Genomic DNA, 24,138 nt, shown 5'->3' with positions numbered 1-24,138 from the left:
AATGTGCGTACGCAAATTTCCACGCGTATCGGGATTTATAAAAAATAAACTAGGCATAAATATGTGCGCACCGCACGGACACTCTTGACTGTGTGAACGATTGAATATGCCACTCTCATTAATGGACTTAGGTACTGAAATATCATGAAATCATTATCCAAAAGTTAAACTTTTATTCATTTAAATAGAAATATTTGTAGTGCATGTGCTGCTTTTGAACACTTTTTCCTGTGGCATGCTGTGTTTTGGTGTTTCATACAGTTGCAATCAAATTTATTCAACCCGGTTTATTGGATAAATTTATTTCCAATGGACAAATCAAACAAAAGTAATTGAAATGCTCAACACAACAGGTTTCAAGTGGTTTCCCCAAATTCAACTGAAAATGACTTCTGCAGTCTCAAACTACTTCAACCCCTTCATTAGTACTTAGTAGAACATACATTTGCTGTTATGACCTGCTGCAAATGAGATGTATAACCAGATAGCAGCTTCTGGCAACTGTAGATGATATAATGACAACAGACATCGAAGGACTACCTCTGTGATCGAACACCATTGACCGGTTTGAATAAGTCCGATAACACAGTACTGTACAAACTCTGCTGAACGCAGCTGTGCTGTTGGTGTCGTGTCATGCACAGACAGACAGTAGGAAATGGTAAGAAAATCAAATGCAGATGGAGGAGACTATGACCTTGCATACCTTATGCATAGTAAAACTAGGCGTTGTAAGCTCCATATATAGTTACTTAGGGCTGGGCAATGACGACCTGGAGCTGGGCTTGACCAGCGGAGAATTGGAGCCGGGGCTTGACCACCAGCACTCCCTCAGAGATGAACATCAATACCAAACTCTGGCTCTGTGGTGGGCTCGGGCTTCTGGTTCGGCGAGTGCGGTTTCGAGCTCCAGGACAAGCACTGGTACAGGCTCCGGGGCGAACACTGGTTCAGGCTCGAGCTCCAGGATGGAGATGGGGGCCAGTCACACACCTGAACAGACTCCACAAACTCTGGCTCCGTGGTGGGCTCGGGTTTCTGGCTCATACTCATGACAAAAACAGGTTCTCTGGGACGAACACTGGTTCAGGCTTGAGCTCCAGGATGGAAAAGTGGGGCAGGGTCACAAACCTGGACAGACTCGCCAAACTCTGTCTCTGTGGTGGGCTCGGGCTTGGTGGGCTTTGGCACTGGTTTATATAAAAAGCGCTATATAAATAAAGGTGACTTGACTTGACTTGGTTCTGGGTTTGTTGCGGGCATATGATGATCATATGCCTGATGAAGGTCGTGAGACCGAAACGTTGCTAATACAATTTTGATACGCATTTGCAAGTACTGATAGTGTGCGGGAGTTCCTTTTTTTTTGTTGGCATGATCTGATATAACATGAATTAGCCTGGTGTATTTTAGTTCTACCAGAAAGACTCGGGAGAATAAATACTGTGACAATTAAACATTTATTAACAGCCCAGTAAGCGATCAAGTTCTTTGGCGTAGGCCCCGTCCGTAGCTTGCAATCCGAGGGTCCGGACTCTGCATATCCTGCCTGAAGACGAAGGCAGGGGCGCAGCCGACCCCCTGCGAAGTAAGGGAAGGGACCATCCTGGTGGTGTTGGGGAGGATGGAGGGAAAGACCCGTCCTGCTGGTCGTGGGGAGGATGGAGGTGAATGGAAGAGTCAGCGTCTGCGAACTCAGACTTGTGTAAGTACCGACCTTTTATACCACGAGTATAAGAATATGATTGGATAGATGAGAAGGTAATAAGTGACGTAACAATTGAGTCTTCCCGGCAGAACTTATGCTAAAGCTTTAATTTTACAAGGATGTTTGTTATCCTTGGGCTTTGTTTACGTAAAACATTGATTGTTCCAATCATAATTCATAAGCTAAAAAGGTTATTGCTTATTATGTCAATTTATGCGAGCTTAAAGCTATACATACTTGTTTTGATGATATACTCTTGTAAGTAATCATAGGTTCTTACTTCTTACATGTAAACAAATGAAGATTAGATGACGAGAATGCAGATTCAGAGACGGCTGCTGTTCCATGGATCCACCGTCGGATTCATCAGGTAAGTCACCACATTTTTCAGTTATGTACACACACGCATATGTATAGGCCTATGTATTTAAAATACTCGACAAAACACATATGCAATATTATGTATAAAAATGTAATATGTTTTCATATATTTCATACATCAGGTTTTTATGGCTCATATAGGAAACACAGCTGATTGACAGACAAATAAACCTTCTGTCATATTTAACATTTACTTTTTAACATGAGAAAAATGAAGAATTACACATTTTCTACATTAATAAAGAACTATCAATCAGAAGGGAACAGACATGAAGATGATCATGTTGATATTTCATAGTCCGTAGTCAGTTCATAGTCAGATCATTTATAAGCCGTAGACATTGGAGTATAAAATGATACATTATAGGCTAATTGTCATAGATCGCTCATCAATGTCTCTATCTGGTCATCAAAGAACACCTTCACCTGAATATTGAACTACTTTTCCCATCAGTCCTGTTCTCACTCCTAATCATCTGCACAGGTGCAACCACTTCTCCTCTCTATTGGCGCTTTTCCACTGCATGGTACGGCTCGGTTCGGCTCGGTACGGTTCAACACGGCGCGGAGCGGTTCGGCTCGCTTTGCTTTTCCACTGCGTGGTACGACTCAACTCGGTACGGCACGGTTCGGTTCGCTTTAGCTCGGTTGCTTTTCCACTGCAGTTAGTACCGCTTCAAAGTGGGTGGGACTGATCGTTATTGTAGGTCCGGTGGTAGCCGTGTGCGGCTAAGAGCTGTGCTACTTCCGCTCCTCGGCAACCAACGAGAGGAACGTCTGCACCTCGTCCACTGACCACGATTCAGCCATTTCTTGTTTGATTTTTTTTTTTACTTTTTTTGTCAAGTAAAAACTCTAAAAACAGGTGCTACCGCGTTTGCTGTTGTCTGGCTATTTAAATATAGCGGGTTTAGTGTCTCGTGTAGCAAATATACAATGACGCTGAAGTGACGATTTTGTCTGACCAATCAGTGATCTGCAGTGTTTTCACGTCACATTTAGTATCGGTACGGTACGCTTGGAACCTCAACAGAGGTGGTACCATTTAAAGCGAGCCGAAGCGAACCGTGCCGTACCGTACCATGCAGTGGAAATGCGCCATAAGTGAGCCGTACCGAACCGAGCCGTACCGTACCATGCAGTGGAAAAGCGCCAAAGCGTGCCGTGCCGTACCGAACCGTACCGTACCATGCAGTGGAAAAGCGCCATATTTAAAGTGTCATCTCTCAGTGCTCATTGCGAAGTCTTGTACCAGCTACGGCCTACATCTCTGAGCGGTTAAATTCAACTGTCTTTCCATCCACTGCCTGCTATCCTGATCCCTGTGTTATCGTCTGTTGCCTGCCCCGACCCCTGCCTGGTATTGTCTACGAGTATTGGATCTTCCCAGTTCTTCATGAATTCTACTGCATTCTCTCTGCCTGCTTTCTATTAATAAAGTGTTTGCAAATGGATCTGCACGACTCTGACTCTGCATCACACTAATACTCATAAATACACATATATTGTTTAACAGAATATTACAACAAATGTTAACTGCAAGCTATGATAGAATAAAATGTTTTAGTAAGCATTGGCAAACAAACAATCTGTTTTAAATAAATGTATACACCCAAAAGGGCAACGTACAAACATTAAAATTGTCCTAATAAGAATAAAGAAATATGACTTTCTGTTCAAATCACACACACACACACACACACACACTTTTTTTTAACCTTTTCCATTGTTCCCTATAGTTATGGTTAATGGCAAGTTATGGTTAATTTGTATTAATTTATTTATTTACTGTTTTTGTATTCTGAGTGTTGTAAACAGGCTTCAAGCAAACCACAAGTTTATAGATGCTAATACTGTAGAAAAATATACTATTTGGTCAGTCATTGTTCATTTTAATGGCAAATGTACAAGTCATTGAAAGCCATGCCATGTTCTGGTAAGATATAGAAATGTAACATCTGTACTGTTTTTTGTTATTTCATTTGGCACATTGGCAGCTGACTTAAGGCCATTTATTGTTATAATTCAAAATAACTGACAATTCGTAAACTTTGTATTCTAGAACTTTTAAATAAAGGAAGTATTTTGAAAGAACATACATCTCTTACTGTACTCTTCAAATTGCAACAACATAAATAAATGTAAAAAGTGTTTTTAGACAGGTGGGTAGCCGCCTGAGCAGGTGATTCACCAGAGCTCGTGTGATTTCAAGAGCCGGAGCATCAGGTTCGTCCCGGGTGTGTCCCTGAGGCTGTTTAGGAGCTGGATGTACCTGTAACACTGCAGGTGGTAGCTGCTGTTGTATATTATGGAGAACGCAGTATGCAGCCACTACTGTAGGCATTAAATCATGGTCTATGCCACATATTTTGGCCAGGACACGCCATCTGGTTTTTAGGTGTCCAAATGTATGTCCCACCATCACACGGATGGTGCTGAGCTGCTCATTGAACAATGTTTGTGCTTTTGTCAAATTTGGACCTGAGAAGTTTTTCAAGACCCAGGGTAGTAGCGGGTACGCAGCAAGGAGTATAGGCACTTGGACTCCTTCAATTTCCAAACTTTCTTGTTTTGCTTGATATGTGTAAAAAGTGCACATATACATACAAATGCAACAGCTGAAATGGTGTATAAACATGCTCAAATACCTGAACAGATGTGGATGTGGCAAACACTGCAGCATTATGTGTGCTGCCAGGTGACCTAACACAGATATCTCTAATCATTAGCTGGTCATCTACAACAGCCTTTTCTACTTACATAATCCCTATACCCATCACTCGGGGCACGAATGGGGATATGAGTCCCGTCAATTGCACCGTAGGCTTGAGGTGTTCTGTGTGCCTCATAATTGCGTTGTGCCTCCTGCACATTTGCCAAAGCAATGTACTGCTTCATAAGTTTTGTGCATATAGCCTGGCATACACCATACACACACCTGTGGACAGTTGTTCAGCAACCCCAATTGTCTCAGCCACTACCCTGTACTCTGCACAGGCAGCCAGTTTATATTGCTATGCGTTTATTTGTAGAAACTGATGCAGCAGGTGCTACAAGAGGCCCGATTGCATTGCACAACTCAAAAAAAGTTGATCTGTTCATCCAGAAATTCTGAATCCACAGGTCCTCTGTGAAATCGCGCACTATAACTTCCCAGAAAAACAGCATCTGCGACCGCTCCCAAGTAGCCTATAGGGGGCTTGTCTTGCCATTAACGCTTGTATAATGCGCAAACGACTCCTTCGATGATAAATAACGGGTAGTGCGGTGGCTACGATACACGTGAACCTACCAATGGAGAGTTTTAGTCGCATAACACTGGTTAATGGAATTTCACAATCGTCATTTCGTCATTTCACAATCGTTTTTATATCGACATTTAGAAAATAGAAAAATAATAGATTTTTCTTTTACCTTTGACATTATTTAAGCCGTCCGTAAAGTTGAGGATTTGTGCAGCGCTATGAACAGACCAAATTCATGATGAGTGAACGCTCAGGTTCAATTTCAGCATTTCCAGAGGAAGACCTGACCAGACAGTTTATTTTATAAATGCTTTGTGTCTGCAATTTCAGAAGTCGTGACACAAATAAATAGAGAGCTTAATGGAGTCTGTAGAAAGAGGAGATCAGTAGGTCAGTGTCCATCTGCTGGACTCATCCTCTTCCTGTGGCGTCTGATTCAGACACGGACAGACGGTAAATGGGAGAGTGGCGTGACCATCCGTAAGGAAGACAAAGGGAAAGAGAAAGAGGTGTGGAGCAGAAAATAAAGTCTGACAGAGACAAACGAGAAAGAGATGTTGTATAAAGTAGTATAATGTGTAATAACAGCTGATATAACAGTAACATTCAAAGAGTTATTCGTTTTTTATTTAAAGAATTGATACTTTTATTCAGCAAGGATGCATTGAACTGATGAAGTTCATGCATTGAACATCAATGAAGCGAAGAGAAGCTACAGGATATCCTTTAGAAGGTGTTGATACTAAATATGCGAGCAAGCAACAAGCTAAAACATCTCTAAAGCCCTTGAGTGGTTTCACACCTTTATTCAGATTATAATAACCGTTTTGCCACTTCAAGGTTAGACCCGTCGCTTCTGTTTCTAAGAACCATTTAAAGCAGGGAACATTTGCACATAATGCAACAGCGGAGCAGAGAGTGTGACACCAGTCGGCAGAGCAGACACACTGTGTGTCTACAATGTGTGAGCATTGAGCAGCCTCACAATTAAAACAATGTAACTTTTCTTTACTGATTTGTTTGTTATTCTTTCGAAAGACATGACTTCACGTCTCCATCCTGCTGAGGAAATGCTTAATGGCGCACTGGCTAGTGTGTGTGTGTGTGTGCTGGTGGGCAGCTTTCAGTGGAGGAACGGCATACTGACAAGAACAGCATTGAAACTATAATGCTACATTTTATGTAAAAAAAAAAAAAAAAGTTGATATCAAAACTGACCGTGAAATCAAAATGGACAATTATTTTCCCTGGACTGTTCTCAATGAATTGATTTTGGACTGTTCTGAAAGGACTGAACACTGGATTGTTTTTGAACAATCCATTGTGTTAATAATGCTAATTTGTTATGGCTACGAACTATCAGAAATAACACACCTCCCACCTCACTGCACACTTCGTTGTACTGTCATTTTCTTAGCTTAAAGCTGCAGTCCGTAGCTTTTTTGGGTTAAAAATGATCCAAAATAACATTTTGAGCAAGTACATAACCAGCCAGTGTTCAAGACTATCTGCTTGCCTTAGCTCGATTCAAAACGGTACGCTTGTAATAATGTTTTTAATTCCAGTGGTACTGGTGGATTTCCGCTGGAAATTTGAGCACGTCATTACGCCACATCTGTACCCATAAAGAAGGAGTCTCGGCTAGCATTACATCACATCTGTACACAAACAAGGATAAATATCGGAAGGGCATTACATGTAGTCATGCAATGCTGATGTTGTTAACATTAACAATTTGAGAACAAAGTATAATTTGCACGGTTTGGCATGATATGACAAGCGATCGCTAGATTTAATCAGCGCGATTTACTGCAATGCTTTTTTCCCCTTAGTTGGTCAGAACAAAAGTGGATGTTACTTACTTGTTCAGATTACAATTTACGCTGAAAATTATTATGTTGGTCATACTTCCAAAAAGTATAATCTGTGATTCTGAATGCCAGTATCCAGACCGGCGCGGTGACTGTCAGCCGCACATTCTCCTCAAAACATTGGATTAATCCGCGCTGTGCCGTGTCGAGGCACAACTCACGTGAAGTTGATAACTCCGTGAATAACTGCAATTGCAGGTTTCGGACAGAGATGGCGATAAAGAGGAAAAACTGCGGACTGCAGCTTTAAGGACATAATGTAACCACTCTGAGATATAAGGCCAAAGTCAAAAGATCCCAAACCCAATTCTTGATATTTTAAGGCTCAGGCCTCTCCTTCAATGTAATTCTGTAGTCTTTGCTTGAAAAGTCATGTCTTAACATATAGATAGATAATACACAGAGGTGACCTTGCAGTGCTGTTTTCAGAACAGTTTGAAGTGCACAATATCTACCATCTCTTCTTCTCTGACCGAGCTCTAATTGAGTCATTGGTTGGCTAGACATGGTCTGTTTCACCGTAACTCACTTACAATAATGTCTAAATTACACTAAAATAATTATTTCCATCCAAGGACTGTGGAGGCCATCATCTGACATCATAAATGAAGGGCTCCTGCCACAGTCATTGTACTGCAAGTGAATAAAAAAAGAACAGACCAGAACTATTTATTGAACATATCTCCTCTTGTGCTCCACAAACAAAGTCATACGGGGTTGTAACAACTGTCCCTTTTATTAAGCATCTAAGCCAAAATAGAGCAGCCTAAAACCACAATAACAGGAACAGGGGTCTTTCAGAGTGAGTGAGTTTATGGGTTACTATCATAAGTACATTCACATCCTTATGTTTATCTTCGTCTCTCATAAGACATCAAGCTTCAACTTGAGGTAAACGAGGAAAATTAAAAATGGCTAGAGGGCCTAGACTTGGTCCCTGAGGCACTCCATGTGGCTTTCAGATAAGGCTTCAACGCTGGCCCAGCATTTCCTTAAGAACACAACTGGGGTCTTTTATCTGCACACCAAGCGCCTCGACAGTCAGCCCGAGACCACTCGTAAATCAAGCCGAGCTGGCAAAACTGCAAACTGACTTTGAGTCCTCTCAGCCTTGGCAAGCGTGTGGCAGCATTCCTTTCATGAGAACCCTAGTTTGAATAATTTAACCAGGATTTACACACAGGTTTGAACAGGTTTTTGTTTTCAACCGCAAGGCTTGAGCATTTCTTTCAACATCTAATATCAACACTCATACTTGGATGGTCCACCTAACTAAGCAATAAACAACATAATAAATGGAGTGAATTATCACAAGGAATAGAAGTACAATATTTGTTTTGTTTTCTATAAAACAATGTCAAAAACAGTTGTACTGTTTGATATTTTAGTGGAAACCGTGATACCTTTTAGATTTTTTTGATGAATATAGAGTTCAAAAGAACAGCATCCATTAGAATATATTCGTGAAAAGTCTTAGCACTCACTTTTAACCAATTTAATGCATCCTTGCTAAATAAAAGAATAATTAATAATAAAAAATAAAAAACTGACCCTATATAGGCAAAATGTATCTACTGTATAAGGCATAAAATAATGTACAGTTACTGTTCAGTACAGCACACACCAAGCTCCACATTGTGGTGCAGATCATATAATTAAAAACAAACAAACAAACAAACAAACAAACAAACAAACAACTAAATATGAATAATGTGCCCCATAAAACAAAATATGCTGCAGTATGCTGCATAAAGTAATTTCCACCTAAGAATGACAGTATATCAGTTACCTCACAAAAATACTATTAAATCTTGTGTAACATGTGAAAAAAGTGTTTTGCATTCTGTCAGCCGATAACAGGGTTTCCTTTCGAGATGTGTGGAGGATAAACCTTCTCATTGGAACATATCTTCATCAGGTTATTTCCACATAGTGAAAATCCAGTGTTATTTACGAAGTCTTTAGAAGCTCATCGATTTCCCTGCAACCGCTCCCATCTGCACATTTTGCATTCCACCTAGTGGTCATGAACAGAGACACGCTTTCTCTACAACCTTCTTGACCAAATTTTAAAAAAGTGTGCTAGAATTAGTAAGTGGATTCAGATGTGTGTCTACAGCTGTTGTTACATTATGCTTAAATATTATATATAGGAGTCAGTAAGTTCAGCACGTTTTTTTTTTTAAAGTGAGAGTAAATACTTTTACATTGTTTAACAAATATATTCTAATAAATGCTGTTCTATTGAACTTTACTGTATATTCATAAAAAAAAATCAAAAAGTGGGAAAAAAAGACAGCAGAAAGCTAATCGTCATTTTTCAGACTGAAATTAAAAAGATAAAAGAGAAATTACAATTGATATAAAATGGAGCCTTTTCAAGTTAATTATTTTTAATTTATAATGAAATATAATCAATAATTATGACATTATTTTCATGTGCTCGGATTGTTTTAACTATATATACTGTATATCTGCTCTTGACAGGTGAGATTCATATGCTTCTCTTTATTGTTTATTTAGTATTTAGTCGCTTAACATATCCGGCTTAAACAAGACAAACATAAATTAATTTTTGAGAATGAGACATTGATTGATTTCTGTTATTAAACACAAATGTGTTACCATGGACACCTTCATTGTTACATGTTACAAATGAGATGTTGACCTGTTGGCTCATTATAAAAAAGCACACTATGACATAACTCGACGCGTTTGATCACACGAGAAAGAAGTCTTTTATATGAAAGGCGGTTCAGTCTTAAGAATAAACTACAACAGGCTCTTGGAATTAGAAATCACTTTACTGTTATATTTTCATGACAGTCTTTTATGTCAGAATCTTCAAAATCGAATACAAATAAAAGATATTTACACGTACAATAACACACTTGAGTTGCTAGTGTTCCTCCACCATCTTCTCCAGTTCATTTATCCAGTCACACGGACACTCCTCTTCAAAATCCCTGCGGTCAGGAGAGTGATGTGAGGTTTGTAGGATATAATGGAGACGTGAGACAGTACTGAGAGAGGGAAAACAGCAGAAACTCACGTGTCTTCATCATCCGAGCGCGGCTCCAGTCTACTGAAGTCTGTGATCGTCTCCTCAGGGCCGTCCACTTTGTCTCCAGGCTCTGGGCTTAAAGAACCCGCTGAGAAAATAATCCCATTAAGCACAGGCACTGTGTGTTACACTTTAACTTTTAAAGTGAACTAATACAGCATTAGTACATGTCTCGCTTATTTTTAAATACATAGATAGATTAATATAAAAAGAAATAGAAAATAGAACAATAAATATAAAAGTTTTATATTTTATTTATTATTTTGTTTGAGAAGTGAGCTTGGGCTACAGTATCTTTCTATAAAATGAATGTTGCTTGCTTTGATATTTTGTGTGTCTAATGCATTGAAATAAAATACTATTTTCTCTCTACGCCACGTTGGTGTAGATGTTATCAGATTCAGATTGAGGTCACTATGAAATTGACTCACAAAACACATTTTGGGATTTTACTAAGGCAATATGTAGGTAGACAATAACCACATTGCATGCAAACTTAATGAGCTTTAGTCTTTCCTGACATGATATGTGAAAAGATAATATTTATCTACAATATCAAACACCTACAGGGAGTGAAATGGGAGCGTAGGCCGCAAATTAAGATGTCAGACAGAAATGAAAAAGGGTAAACACCGATCAAAGGTTTGGAGTCAGTTAGATTAAAATAATAATAACAAATTCATACTTTTATTCAACAAGGACATTTCAATTGATATATAATTTTACCATTTTAAGTTTTTTACAATGTTACAAAAAAAATCTATTTCAAATAAATGCTGTTCTTTTGAGCTTTCTTTTTATCCAAGAATCCTGAAAGAACTTCAGACGAAATTTTTTTTTAGCATTAAATCATCATATTAGAGTGTTTTCTGAAGGATCATGTGACACTGAATGAATGATGCTAAAAATTCAGCTTTGATCACAGGAATAAATTACATTTTAAAAGATATTACAATAGAAATTGTTATTTTCAGTGTTTATATTATTTTCACAATATTACTGCCTTTTACTGTATTTTTGATCAAATACAGTGCTATGCATAAGTTTAGACACCCATGCTAAAGTTGACTAAAAAGAGGAATAAAAAAATCATATTTTGGAAATTAAACTTAATGCCTTAATTTAAAAAAATAGGAAAAATCCAACCTTTAAGGACACCAATTTTCTTTGTGAATGAATAATGTATCGTAAATAAATAAATGTTCTTCCTTAAAATACAGGGTGCATAAGTTTGGACAACCCTATGTTAAATTCCCATAGAGGCCGGCAGATTTTTATTTTTAAAGGCCAGTTACTATATGGATCCAGGATACTCTGCATCCACATAAAGTTCCCTTGGTCTTTGGGATTAAAATAGCCCCACATCATCACATAGCCTTCACCATACCTAGAGATTGGCATGGTTTTATTTCAGTTAGCCTAATAGCTTTGATTTGCATTGAGAGATGATCTTATGGAAAGTACTCCATGCCAATCTCCAGGTATGGTGAAGGGTGTGTGATGATGTGGGGCTATTTTAATCCCAAAGACCAAGGGAACTTTATGTGGATGCAGAGTATCCTGGATCCATATAGTAACTGGCCTTTAAAAATAAAAATCTGCCGGCCTCTATGGGAATTTAACATAGGGTTGTCCAAACTTATGCACCCTGTATTTTAAGGAAGAACATTTATTTATTTACGATACATTATTCATTCACAAAGAAAATTGGTGTCCTTAAAGGTTGGATTTTTCCTATTTTTTTAAATTAAGGTATTAAGTTCAATTTCCAAAATATGATTTTTTATTCCTCTTTTTAGTCAACTTTAGCATGGGTGTCTAAACTTATGCATAGCACTGTAAATGCAGCCTTGATGAGCAGAAGACACTTATTTCAAAAACTTAAAAAAACGTCACCAACCCTAAACTTTCGAACGGTAGTGTAATATACATGAGGTCATGTGCAGCAAAAAATATTATGTCAGCAAATTTAAGTATAAATAAAATGAAAAGTGTTTTTTTCTTCTTCACGGTCCTCCAGTCAAGTAAAGTCACTTTATACTATTGATACGTTTAAAAGCAAACAGTGTCAGTGTCTCTTTCAATTAGAATTACAGATAAATATTTTGTACTATAATGCGGCTATTTTTAGTTTTTACTCGCGAACGTCTGATCTCAACGGAAGAAATGAACCAGAGAAGATTTCCACGTCTAAGAAGGCGGAGCCTATCATCACCACTGACCAATGGTAGTTCAAAGGTGTTTACCAGCCGTAGCTTTTCCGGAAAGTTCGCTTTGGGAAGCTGTTTCGAACTCCCGAAACGAACAAGAAATAAACTTCGTTTGGGCCTGAATTTGTTCAGAATGACGTCTCACCAGTTCGTTCTTCGATATCGCTTAAAGTATATCGGGGGCCTTTAGTCAGCTGTTCACTCCCTTGTTATTAATGTCATAAACTCTTGTTCCCTGATGTATGTGATGTGAGCAGACTGACCGTCTCGGTGTATAGAGTACGTCTCAAAGCCAAAGCAGAGCTGTGCTTTCTCCAGAACGCTCAGGAGTCTCTCCGGTGGATCCTTGTCCCATTGTTTCCTCACTTGTCTCTGCTGGGTCTCCGCACTCTCGGTCCCTGTAACACCATCAGGCGATGCAAGAACTGACACTATTCACACGTACAGTACAAGCGCTACCCTGAGCTACTAACCGCCATTTTATCAATGATGGAGATTTTGCTTATGTTTAGCAGGACAAAAAAATGATACATTTAATTAAATTCATATTCACTTTTGCTTTGCCGTACATAGACAAAATATAATTGTGGTGGTACCATTGCGCAGTGATGGAATCATACGGTAAAACCATGCTGCTAAATGACATTTTTACATGATATTTACATATGACACTCCAAGGTTTTCAAAAAAAAGTACCATGGTACATGAACAAAAAACACTGTAATGCCATGTGTTGTTGTACCTGAAATGAGGTCAGGCCGTTCTGCAGTGTCCATGCTACAAGTGGAAATGATGTCAGCATTTCCCAGGACCCCCAGCACTGTATTACACGATCCGACTGCCCACCTCTTACGAGAAGCTGGGTCATCACTGCGGTTGTTTTCCATACGGGACTGTCCTACTTGCAAAGCTCCTGACCACAAATGAATAAGTTAGTTAAACAGTTAGGCTGATTCACCACAGGGGAAGTTTGAACTAAAATTAGGAATATTAACTTGCAGCAAGTGTACCTTCAGTGGTAGATGTGGTCAATAAACTCTTCTGGCCTAAAAACATGGCCACTTTCTCTCCTTCCTCTTTTCTCCAATGGCGTGTTCGTTCTCCCACCAGTTCCTTTTTCTGCACAGCAAAAAGCAGAGAGGAACAATTAAGAGCTGCTGTAAAATATCATCAACGTAACTTAAAGCTACACTGTGTAGGAATTACTCCCATCTAGCTGTGAAATTGTATATGACTACCAACTGAATATTACTTTCTAGCCTCTCCCATCCCGAGGGCGTTTTAAAGGATAATTCCGGTATTTAACACCTTGAGTCTATATTGTAGTTTGTTTTGGATGAACAAGAGTGGTGGACAACATTTTTTTGACAATGGTTCCTCTCTCGAGTTTTTGACTATAATAGAATTGGCCATGGACCCATTTAACATTGGAGTCAATGGGCATGTCCGAAAATGTCATTAAAACAGCCAATAATGTTCGTTTACAAAACTGTTAAACTCACAGAGTGGTTAGTGGTGTTCGTTGATGATTATAAACAATATATCGTCGCAATATATGATTCCAATCCGTTTATTTTGCTATAGTGGAACTATTTTTTCAGACACTTCACAACCGTGTAACTTCCGCTCAATATTTGAATCTGAAGCGTTAGCACACTCCCAACCACTTGATGGCGATAACCGATGTTTATGTCTCGCGGGACACTCACGGTCACAGTCGAGTTCAACTTCATATTGCACTGGTCAGTGGTCACGTCTTTCAATATTTTCAAGGTTTTGTTGGTTTATTCCGCTTACTCTCCCGGAGCACAGTTGCTCTGCTCGCTAGCCTTATGAGAAACAGAAGCGAGCAAAAAGACTACATCGACCAAATGTAAACAGCCCCCTTTCCGTTCCCGGTAGCGCATTTATATTAACAAGCACTCAGTCCTTCAACAGAATTCAATGGGATTTTACAAAATGACGAATAAAACACGACAGAAACTGTATTTCGCAACACTTTTTGTTTCTGGAACATCAACTAACATCACTAATCACTCGGTGAGTTGCACAGTTTTGTAAACGAACGTTATTGGCTGTTTTAATTACATTTTCGGACATGCCCATTGACTCCAATGTTAAATGGGTCCATTGCCAATTCTTTTATAGTCAAAAACTCGAGAGAGGAACCATTGTCAAAAAAATGTTGTCCACCACTCTTGTTCATCCAAAACAAACTACAATATAGACTCAAGGTGTTAAATACCGGAATTATCCTTTAACTCCTACGGTGGCCGTATTATTTCAAATCTGCCGGCAGTCGCGAGTAATCTCCCCCTCGCATTCGTCACGGTGCCACTGAGTGTAAAAACGCGAAAGGCAAACTTGAATATCCAGGTTTGTCCCTCTTTGGCTAATGTATGTTCAAGATGGAGGCGCAACATGGCTTCCGCCATTCGATAAGACCCGCTCGTATGTATTCTGAATGGCAGATTTACGCTTACGAGAATACTTGATTAGTTGGTAGAAGTAATTACACATGAATGAGCACATATCATTTTGAAAGAACAGTGTTTTTTGCTAAGAATCAACTTAAAAAATTACCGGTACACAGTGTAGCTTTAAGTAATGTGATAAAGAAAAGAAAAAGCTCAAATCTAGTTTGTCCATGCGTTTAATGTAGTTCTGAAAAGCTATTTCCAAAAAAATGTTCTGATGTCATGCGGTCTAACCAATGAGTTACACATTTTAATCATTATTTCCAAAGTATATTTTCAATGTAAATAGTATATATTTTTTTGTATTATTAATTCTTAAATATTGTGATGTTTTTAGGGAGCTGCAGCAAAGACACATAAACTTTTACCTGAACTGACCTAATCAAAAGGTAAAAGGTCAAATTATTTGATATTTTCTAAGAGACTTAGGCAGCTTTTCGAAATCGCATTCTCTCGGAGTAAGCACTTATTCTGAAGTGATAACTTTGCGACCGGTGTTGGGGAATGTTACTTTTAAAAGTTATGCGTTACAATATTGTGTTACTCCATAAAAAAGTAACTAATTGTGTTACTTAGTTCCTTTTTCTGGAAAGTAATGCGTTATGTTACTTTTGCATCACTTTTACTCATCTTTTATGTTTTTAACTATGAATACAGATCAAATTGAGCATCATGTCATTGACCCTTAATACAGTGTTTTCAAGTTTCAGTCAAAATTATGATCTAATGAAAATGATGAATATATAATCACATACTTGCATTAATCCAGTATTATTTTACCACTCATTTATCGTTTATATTGACTTGGATCTATTTATATTCTTACTTATGAACTGTAATGATCACAACAGCTTGAAACTATATCTTGATTTATAGTTCTTATTTTGTTTATACATTATTGGATTTAAATCAAGCACATAAAAAAAAAATATATATATATATTATAAGCTGCTGACTGGATTGAGCCATACAGAAATTGGTTGTAATTTTGTTACAATGACTATTAAGAAATCTACAATCTGATTTGCTGATCATGTTTTCCTCCTGAATCGCTCCATAAAACATTGAAGTGTTTTTTCAAATGTACCTCAGGCGTCAGGTGTTTCTGCAGCAGTCGGGACGCGCGGTGAGAGCTGAGGATTGTGTGTACTGAGGGTCTGTCTCCGGGGTTAGTCTTGAACATGTGTTTGATGAGGTAGTGCAGCTCATAGGGGAAGTGACTGGGTAAAGGTGTGTACGCCCCTCGACACACCTTCAAGATCAGACTCTTCCAGCTATGAGCCTGAAACTGATGAATACATGGAAATATTAGGGTAAGTTCCTTAATAATCTAAAAAGTGCAACTCTTTACAACGTCTGATGCATAAAGTCATTGCAACTATACAATTTGAGAATGTCAAGAGGAAAATACCGGGTGTTGGAGGGTGCAAAGTTCATACAAGACACAGCCAAGAGACCAGACGTCACTGTAATATACACGGCACGCATATTAGTCCAAATGTAGTGTCAAATGTAAAGCTGGTGTCCATCTGAGGGAATTATTATCAGGAAAGTTGTACCTTTTATTATTGTAAGGCTTGTTGTCCCATATCTCTGGAGACACGTAATATGGAGTACCCACATAGGTCTGAGCGAAAGCTTTTGCACTGCAGAAATACATATACGATCAGTGCACATCAAAACCTGTCACTCACATGGCTGTGTTCTTGCACTGGGTTGTAAACGGATGACAAACATTTGGCCGAATACCTGTTAAGAGTGCAAGCCGAACCAAAATCCCCCACCTTCACAGTTCCGCTGTCAGTCAAGAAAATGTTCTGCGATGGAAATGGGAAAGAAACTAGCATCGACTTTCATGCATGCATCATTAATCCATTAATGATTCTTCTACTTATATCACAACTTTCCATTCTTTAGACTGTAATTTTGATCTGAAAACACTGGCCTACAAAATCCAATCACAGTACTGTAGCTAAACCTAGGTCTCAGATCTTGTTTTTTAAATCAAAAACCTAAAAGTTTTTGCCATTGGTTGTGTAAGGTTGGAAATAATCCAAGATTATTTCAACGCAACAAAGACACTTGCTTTTCTCTCAGACATTTCCAGCACAGCAGTGCTAAGACTGATGGGGGCCTGTAGGCCAAAGCTTTTGGACAATGGGGGAAATGGTGATGGTCTGATTGGTCAGTTTGAATATCTCACACCTAGGTGTTAGTCACATGGTCAGAGGAGATGACAAAACAGGATTGCAAATGTTCTTCTGTCTCTTTTCTGGGGGATGCTGAACTGGGGCCTCATTTATAACCGTTGCGTACGCACAAAACAGACCCTGAAAGAGGCGTACGCCACTTCCGACGCATAAGTTGTGATTTATAAAAACAAACTTGACGGGAAAATGTGCGCACCTGCACGCAAACTCTGACCCATGCGTACGAACGTTTTGGAGACGGAGCAGTTTGGCGACACCGATGGTGAGCTAGAGTTTTGTCTTTTTGGTCACTTTTAGACAGAAAATCGAAATAAAACGATACATATAGCTAAAGGAAGATAATACAAATATAATTTCACTCACCAAGCCTATCAGTTGAAGCAAATATCCACACCTTAAATGTCCGCGCCAGCGAGCGCGTTGGGCCGTTAGTGAAACATAACGGCAGATGAAGTAAAACTGTAAATCTTCATTATGAGTCCTAATCATTTAAAAAAATAATAATAATATATGATTTATTTATTTTATATATATATATATATATATAAAAAAACAAATCTCAAAATGTACAAGTGTATTGTATGTTAAATGATATGATATGATTTAATAAAAAGACGTTTGATATGAGTCTTAATCATAAATAGGCTACAGTTTAGGCCTATATAAAACAATGATTTAAACTATGTTTTATTTCTGATATAAACATTTAGATTAAATATGCCATTCCCATTAACGGAGTTAAACACTTAAACTACATGACATTTAGGCCTACTGAATAGTAAAAAAAAAAAAGTAAAAAAATAATAATTATATATATATATATATATATTCAATAAATAGCCTATAAATATTGGTTGTGGATGCAATGCTTTTGAACACGTTTCCTTTGGCATGCTGTGTTTCAATGTTTTAACTACAGAGATTGCTTATCATGAGAATAGCAGATTGTGCAAATATAATGCACAACAAGGTCTATCTGTTTCCATTAAAAATATAAATCAATTAAAAAGACTATTTGGTCAGTGGAAAAGATTGAGAAAAACTTTATCTGAAATGTATTTTACACTATTTGATGTATTTATTCAAAAACAAGGCAAGGATACTAAATTATTTGTATTAATGTAATGTGACGGCACATCCGTATTTCATATTTTCCTAATGTCTTGTACCGTTAAACATGTTATCACTTCACGTGGATGAATAATCATATGCAAATGATATGCAGATGAGGATATGCATAGTAAAACTAGGCGTTGTAAGCTCCATATATGGTTATTTCGGGGAGGAGACGCATGTGCGCACAATCTTCCGCTGAGTGGGATTTATAAAGTGAATCCTGCGCAGGTTCGGGCGTACGCACGGTTTTATAAGTCTCAATATTTTTTTGCGCACGCCATTTTTGGCTTTTGGGCGCACGTACACTTTTAGTAAGGATCCTACGCACAGTTTTATAAATGAGGCCCCTGGTCTTGAGACAGAGGCTCTGCCTTTGTCTCTCTCTTTGTCTCTCTCTTTCTCTTTCTCTCTCTCTTTCTTTCTCTCTCTCAGGTAACATTTTATATTTATGCTGGGTACAAATGGAACAAATTATCATTACATTATATCAATGTTGTAACTATTTTAAGTGTAAAAATAACCTTATTGCACATTGAACTTTTTTAATTCATGGAGTCAGATTAAAACGAGATAATTGCATATGAGAACATGTGTCTTATTTAACCAAATTCCTTTGAGACGCTGGGAAGACTTGAACACGCGCGTCCTTTACCGGCTATTTGGAGACCGGAAGTTGGGCCGAATAGCCGGCTTTTACAGTTGCACCACACGACTTTGATTTGGCAGAGAATTTTTTTTTGTTGTGAACGGGCCTTTACATTCGCCAAAAATATTACTTTTTATTTTTAATTAAATTAATTGAATTTGTTTTATTAAAAAAGCAAACAAGCAAGCCCAGCCCAGGTGAGAAAAATTAACGGAAAAATAATGTAACACATTATTACATTATACAAAATTGTGACGCATTACTTTTAAAAGTAATTTTTAAGTTTTACTTTTTTTTTTCTTAATTGTGACATCAGGACAGTTGTATCACCCTGACATTTTTTACTTTATGCCCTAAGAAAATACAAAAATTAATAAATAAATAAGATAAATAAGAATGAATTTTAATTCAGACATTAAAAACATGCTCATCATAGAAGATGGTCTTAAGTTATTGTATAAACTGTATTTTTAATAAAATAATAGATCAAGACCAAAAATGAGTCATGTCATTGACCCCATGTATTTTTTTTTTTAAGTTTTAGCCAAAATAGTCTATTGAAAATGATGGGGGGAAATTATCTGATGATCACAATTTCCTCCTGAAGCTCTCCATCATATTGATGTGGTTGGTGTAATTACAGTACTGTGTGTTTTGACTTTGCAGAGCAGAATAGATGTGGCTGAAAGCTTAATGTACGAAAAGAATAAATAGTAATACTACGCTTCCTTTCTTTGTACTCCATTTGTTTTTCTAAAATAAATAATAAATACAACTTTTACAGTAAGAAAATGTTACCAGACACAAAGTGACACGCACCTTTGATTTTAAGTCCCTGTGAAGTACTCTCTTGTCGTGAATGTGTTTGGTGCCTAGACACATCTGTGCAAACCACTTCAGGATCTACAACAGAGATGACATTAAAACAAAACAAAACAAAACACACATTTACTAATTATTCCATTTAAAAATCTACTATAAAGTACTCATTCCAAAAAACAAAAACAAAAATATATATTCTACTAATAACTGTACCACAATTATATAATTTTTGGGGGTATTTATATGGTACTTTCAAGAAGTTTTCTCACAAAAAATATATACGGGTCATACTTTACCTAAAATAAAAAATAAAGAAAATATATTTACCGGTACATACAATTTACGTTTTTATTTTATTTTATTTTATGCAGTGTGACATTATTTTCAAGACGCTTTTCCCCACAAAACTCTCATTGGTGTAATGCATTTTTAGATTTATGACTTTTTCATAATTTTCCCCATTACCGTCGTACTGAATGTGTAACATTCTTATTACTCGATATGCAATGCCATTATATTCTCATCACAGTACTTTTCATTTAGTAATTCGATGGAATTAAATTTTTACTAAAATGTTATACTGTATAGTATTTATACAAGAATAAATTAAAAGCAGTAAAAATACAATTATTATGTATAAATACATTACAAATGAAATAATATATTGCTGTTTCTTCTGCAGTTTACATTGCAGTAATGTGAATGGGGGAGGGGGTATGTGCTTAATTGTTATGGAAATAATATAAAAAATTTGAATAGCAGTAAAAATTTGACATATATATATATTTATATATATACACACACATACATACATATACATACAGTGCTTAGCATAAGTGGACACACCCATGCTAAAGTTGACTAAAAAGAGGAAAGAGGAATAAAAAAATCATCTTTTGGAAAATGATCTTAATGCCTCAATCAAAAAAATTAGGAAAACTCCAACCTTTAAGGACACCAGTTTTTTTTGTGAATGAATAATAATTGGTAAATAAATAAATAAATGTTATTCCTTAAAATACAGGGTGCATAAGTTCCCATGTATCCCATGAATTTAAACCCCATGTTAAATTCCCATAGAGGCAGACAGATTTTTCATGGATCCAGGATACTATGCATCCACATAAAGTTCCATTGGCCTTTGTAATTAAAATAGCCCCACATCATCACATAACCTTCACCATACCTAGAGATTTGCATGGTTTTATTTCAGTTAGCCTAGCTGGTCTGATTTGCATTGAGATGATTTTATGGAAAGTACCCCATGCCAATCTCTATGGTGAAGGCTATGTGATGATGTGGGGCTATTTTAAAGCTGAAGTCCGCAGTTTTTCCTCTTTGTCGCCATCTCTCTTCGAAATCTGCAATTGCAGTCACTCGCGCAATGATCAACTCTTTATCGCCATCTCTGTCCGAAATCTGCAATTGCAGTTATTCACGGAGTTATCAACTTCACGTGAGTTGTGCCTCGACACGGCACAGCGCGGATTAATCCAATGTTTTGAGGAGAATGTGCGGCTGACAGTCACCGTGCCGGTGTGGATACTGGCATTCAGAATCACAGATTATACTTTTTGGAAGTATGACCAACATAATAATTTTCACCGTAAAATGTAATCTGAACAAGTAAGTAACATCCACTTTTGTTCTGACCAACTAAGGAGAAAAAAGCATTGCAGTAAATTGCGCTGATTAAATCTAGCGATCGCTTATTATATCACTTCAAACCGTGCAAATTATACTTTGTTCTCAAATTGTAATGTTAACAACATCCGCATTGCGTGACTACATTTAATGCCCTTCCGATATGTATCCTCGTTTTCTCATGGGCCGGTTGCAGTCTCTATTTTTCTGTAGCCACTCCGAAGTCTTTTGCATTTTACAACGCCATTTTACAATTAAAAACATTATAACAAGCTTACCGTTTTGAATCGAGCTAAGGCAAGCAGATCGTTTTTAAAGGGGTGGCTGATTGCAATTTCACTTTTTTCATTTTAAATAGTGTGTAATGTTGCTGTTGGTGCATGAACAGTATATGCAAAGTTGCTGCGCTGAAAATTCAACGTAAGCAGAGATATAGTCTTTTAAAAATCAGGAAGTTTAATGTCTACAAAAACGACTCGAATGGGACTACAACGAGATACTTCCCGGGTTTTATACGTAACTAACCCATACATTTACATCAACCCTCACTCCGGAATATGGGGGGGAAAGGGGAGTGGCCATATTTCTGCAGCTTTGTGGAATAGGAAAAGTCATATTGGATAGCTAGCCATGCCGTCTAAAGTGTGTTATTTTCACGCAGCTGTCAGGTCTTCTGTGTTCGGGCTTCCTACGGACGCTGTAGTTCGTTAACAATGGCTGATTTCTGTTTGATTATGTTCCTGAAAATTACAATCGTAATTTAGCTCTCTGTGCTGCGCATTTTACAGAAGACAGCTTCCAGAATCTCCACGAATTCAATGACGGACTAAACAAGAAACTGTTACTAAAACATGAAGCAGTTCCAACTTTAAACGCAGAGGCAGCCGTTGTTGGGCCACAACCTGTAAGTAAGACTTAATAATTAAATGTATGTATAATTTCAGACGTAATGTTTTAGTTTTATCAAGGACGTAAACAAATGCCAGCGCTGGCGTTATAGCCACTAGTTATGCTATTTCGTGTGTCTATGACAAACGCGTACAAACATTTTGAACCTGCAATTTGTAATTATGTACTAATTTTGTAAATGTATTTTCCATGTATACTTTATGACGTAATTTTTCGATTTGATCAAAAACGTAAACCAATGCCAACGCTGTTTGTTTATAGTAGCTAGTTAGTTCGATGCTATTTTGTGTGTATAAGACAAACGTGTATAAAGTTAAAAAAAAATTATATGTAATCGCAACAGCAAACTTCAGCTTGGTATTACTCAGTCATTTATTCTGTTATATTAAATGTTTAATCAGGAGAAAACCGTATCTCAAAAGCTAACAAGTGGCAGCAGTGGCATTTTCAAGTAACAGCGTATCGAAATTATTATATAATAATAGTAGAATAGAATAGAATAATAATAATAATAAAATTTGAAATATGACTAGACCAATTCTTGTGTTATAAACGACTACTTTAAAGAATTAATCTGAGAAGGGTACTATCATCTTTGTCATACCACGTCCTCAGAGAACAGAACATCTTTTTGCTGCCGTATCCTTTGAAGAAGATCTCCACCACTGCAGAACTCCATCACAATGTACAGATGACCATCAGCTGGAGAGAGAGAGAGAGAGAGAGAGAGAGAGAGAGAGAGAGAGAGAGAGAGAGAGAGAGATAGAGATACCATGTGTTTTTTACAGTCTTTGATCTTGTGAAGTTGGAGTCATTTACAGTATATAAAACTTTAAACACTCTTGACAAACCTTCAAAAGAGTCTTTGAATGCCACAATGTTTGCATGCTTCATTCTGGACAGAAGCACTGCTTCTCTTCTGCTGTTCCTCATCCCAGTCTATAATACATGCATGAGATCTGTATACATCAACGCAATACAGCACAGAACCTCTTTCATGCACATTATCGATCGGTACAGACTGCATTTTTTATTATTATTATTCCGATTGCATTACCTTTGGCAGTCGTATTTCCTTCATCACATAATTTGGTTGTCCTTCGTTTATTTGCTGAACCAAATGAGCTCGACCAAAAGATCCTTCGCCAATGACTCGCAACAATGAGTACTGATCCATAATATCAGCTTCAGACTATAGACAGTAAAAAAAAAGAAAAAAAGCTTCAGGCAGAAAATGCTGCTTACAGCTGTTGTTCTTCTTCCTTTTAAAGCAACACTATACTTTACTGCTGTTTTTATACACCTGCTCGAGTTTATGCTAAAAAACTGACAATTGAATGGCAACACGTCTTTCTGCATTTGCTTATTAGTTTTAACCAGTAGTTTTTCGGGACAGGATAGTGGTCGTGCAGGTACAGTACAGCACCATCCGTTTGTTTCAGGTAGAGTTTCACTTCCGTATTGTTGTATGACGTCGCGATGACGCTTTTGACCTGTGTAGAGATTTACAGAGTTTAGAGATAGATTTTTTTCTCTCTCTCTCTTTTTGGATGCGAGAAAACTATAACACCAGGTGCAATGTTATATATATTAGACATATAAATATAAAAACACAAAGCACTGTTACATAATGGATATTAATACAATAATTATCAACGTAATGAAAAGATAATCTCACAGTATTTTTAACTGGTCATGCTCGATTCATCTAAATGATTTGGGACTTTACTTTTCATGGAAAACATTTACATTTACATAGTGATAATGAAATTATCCATATTTCTGACACTGGCCAGCACACCTGCCACTCAATCAACACCAACTATGCAAATTTT

General features: G+C 37.4%; 1 protein-coding gene across 2 annotated transcripts; it reads right to left on the bottom strand.

The window, feature by feature from the left end:
* Positions 1-9,371: 9,371 nt before the first annotated feature.
* nek3 (NIMA related kinase 3) lies at positions 9,372-23,785 on the bottom strand. Of its 2 annotated transcripts, none has more exons than XM_079610447.1 (13): positions 23,361-23,783; positions 23,155-23,242; positions 22,908-23,005; positions 19,748-19,831; positions 16,706-16,773; positions 16,516-16,602; positions 16,368-16,422; positions 16,044-16,244; positions 13,490-13,598; positions 13,222-13,392; positions 12,743-12,877; positions 10,258-10,357; positions 9,372-10,171 (listed from the first exon to the last, which is right to left on the bottom strand). In XM_079610447.1, the coding sequence occupies exons 1-13, from the start codon at positions 23,478-23,480 to the stop codon at positions 10,105-10,107; spliced, it is 1,383 nt and encodes a 460-aa protein (XP_079466573.1). In that variant the 5' UTR covers positions 23,481-23,783; the 3' UTR covers positions 9,372-10,104. The 2 variants fall into 2 exon arrangements, 1 of the variants encoding a protein (XP_079466573.1); XR_013797314.1 differs by having other exon boundaries at positions 9,379-10,171; positions 10,258-11,302; positions 12,107-12,877; positions 23,361-23,785.
* Positions 23,786-24,138: the final 353 nt, after the last annotated feature.

Source organism: Phoxinus phoxinus, assembly GCF_949152265.1.
Source record: "Phoxinus phoxinus genome assembly, chromosome: 4".
Taxonomy (NCBI): domain Eukaryota; kingdom Metazoa; phylum Chordata; class Actinopteri; order Cypriniformes; family Leuciscidae; genus Phoxinus; species Phoxinus phoxinus.
Note: the sequence above shows the minus strand (reverse complement) of the source record. Positions and strands in the feature narration are given on the sequence as shown.

Coding starts and splice junctions, on each gene's coding strand:
- nek3 (XM_079610447.1), bottom strand. CDS start 23,480: ATGGATCAGTACTCATTGTTGCGAGTCATTGGCGAAGGATCTTTTGGT. Junction 19,832..22,907: donor TTCTGTTCTCTGAGGACGTG/GTATGACAAAGA, acceptor TCTCTGTTGTAG/ATCCTGAAGTGGTTTGCACA. Junction 12,878..13,221: donor ACGGCCTGACCTCATTTCAG/GTACAACAACAC, acceptor ATGGTGTTACAG/GGACCGAGAGTGCGGAGACC.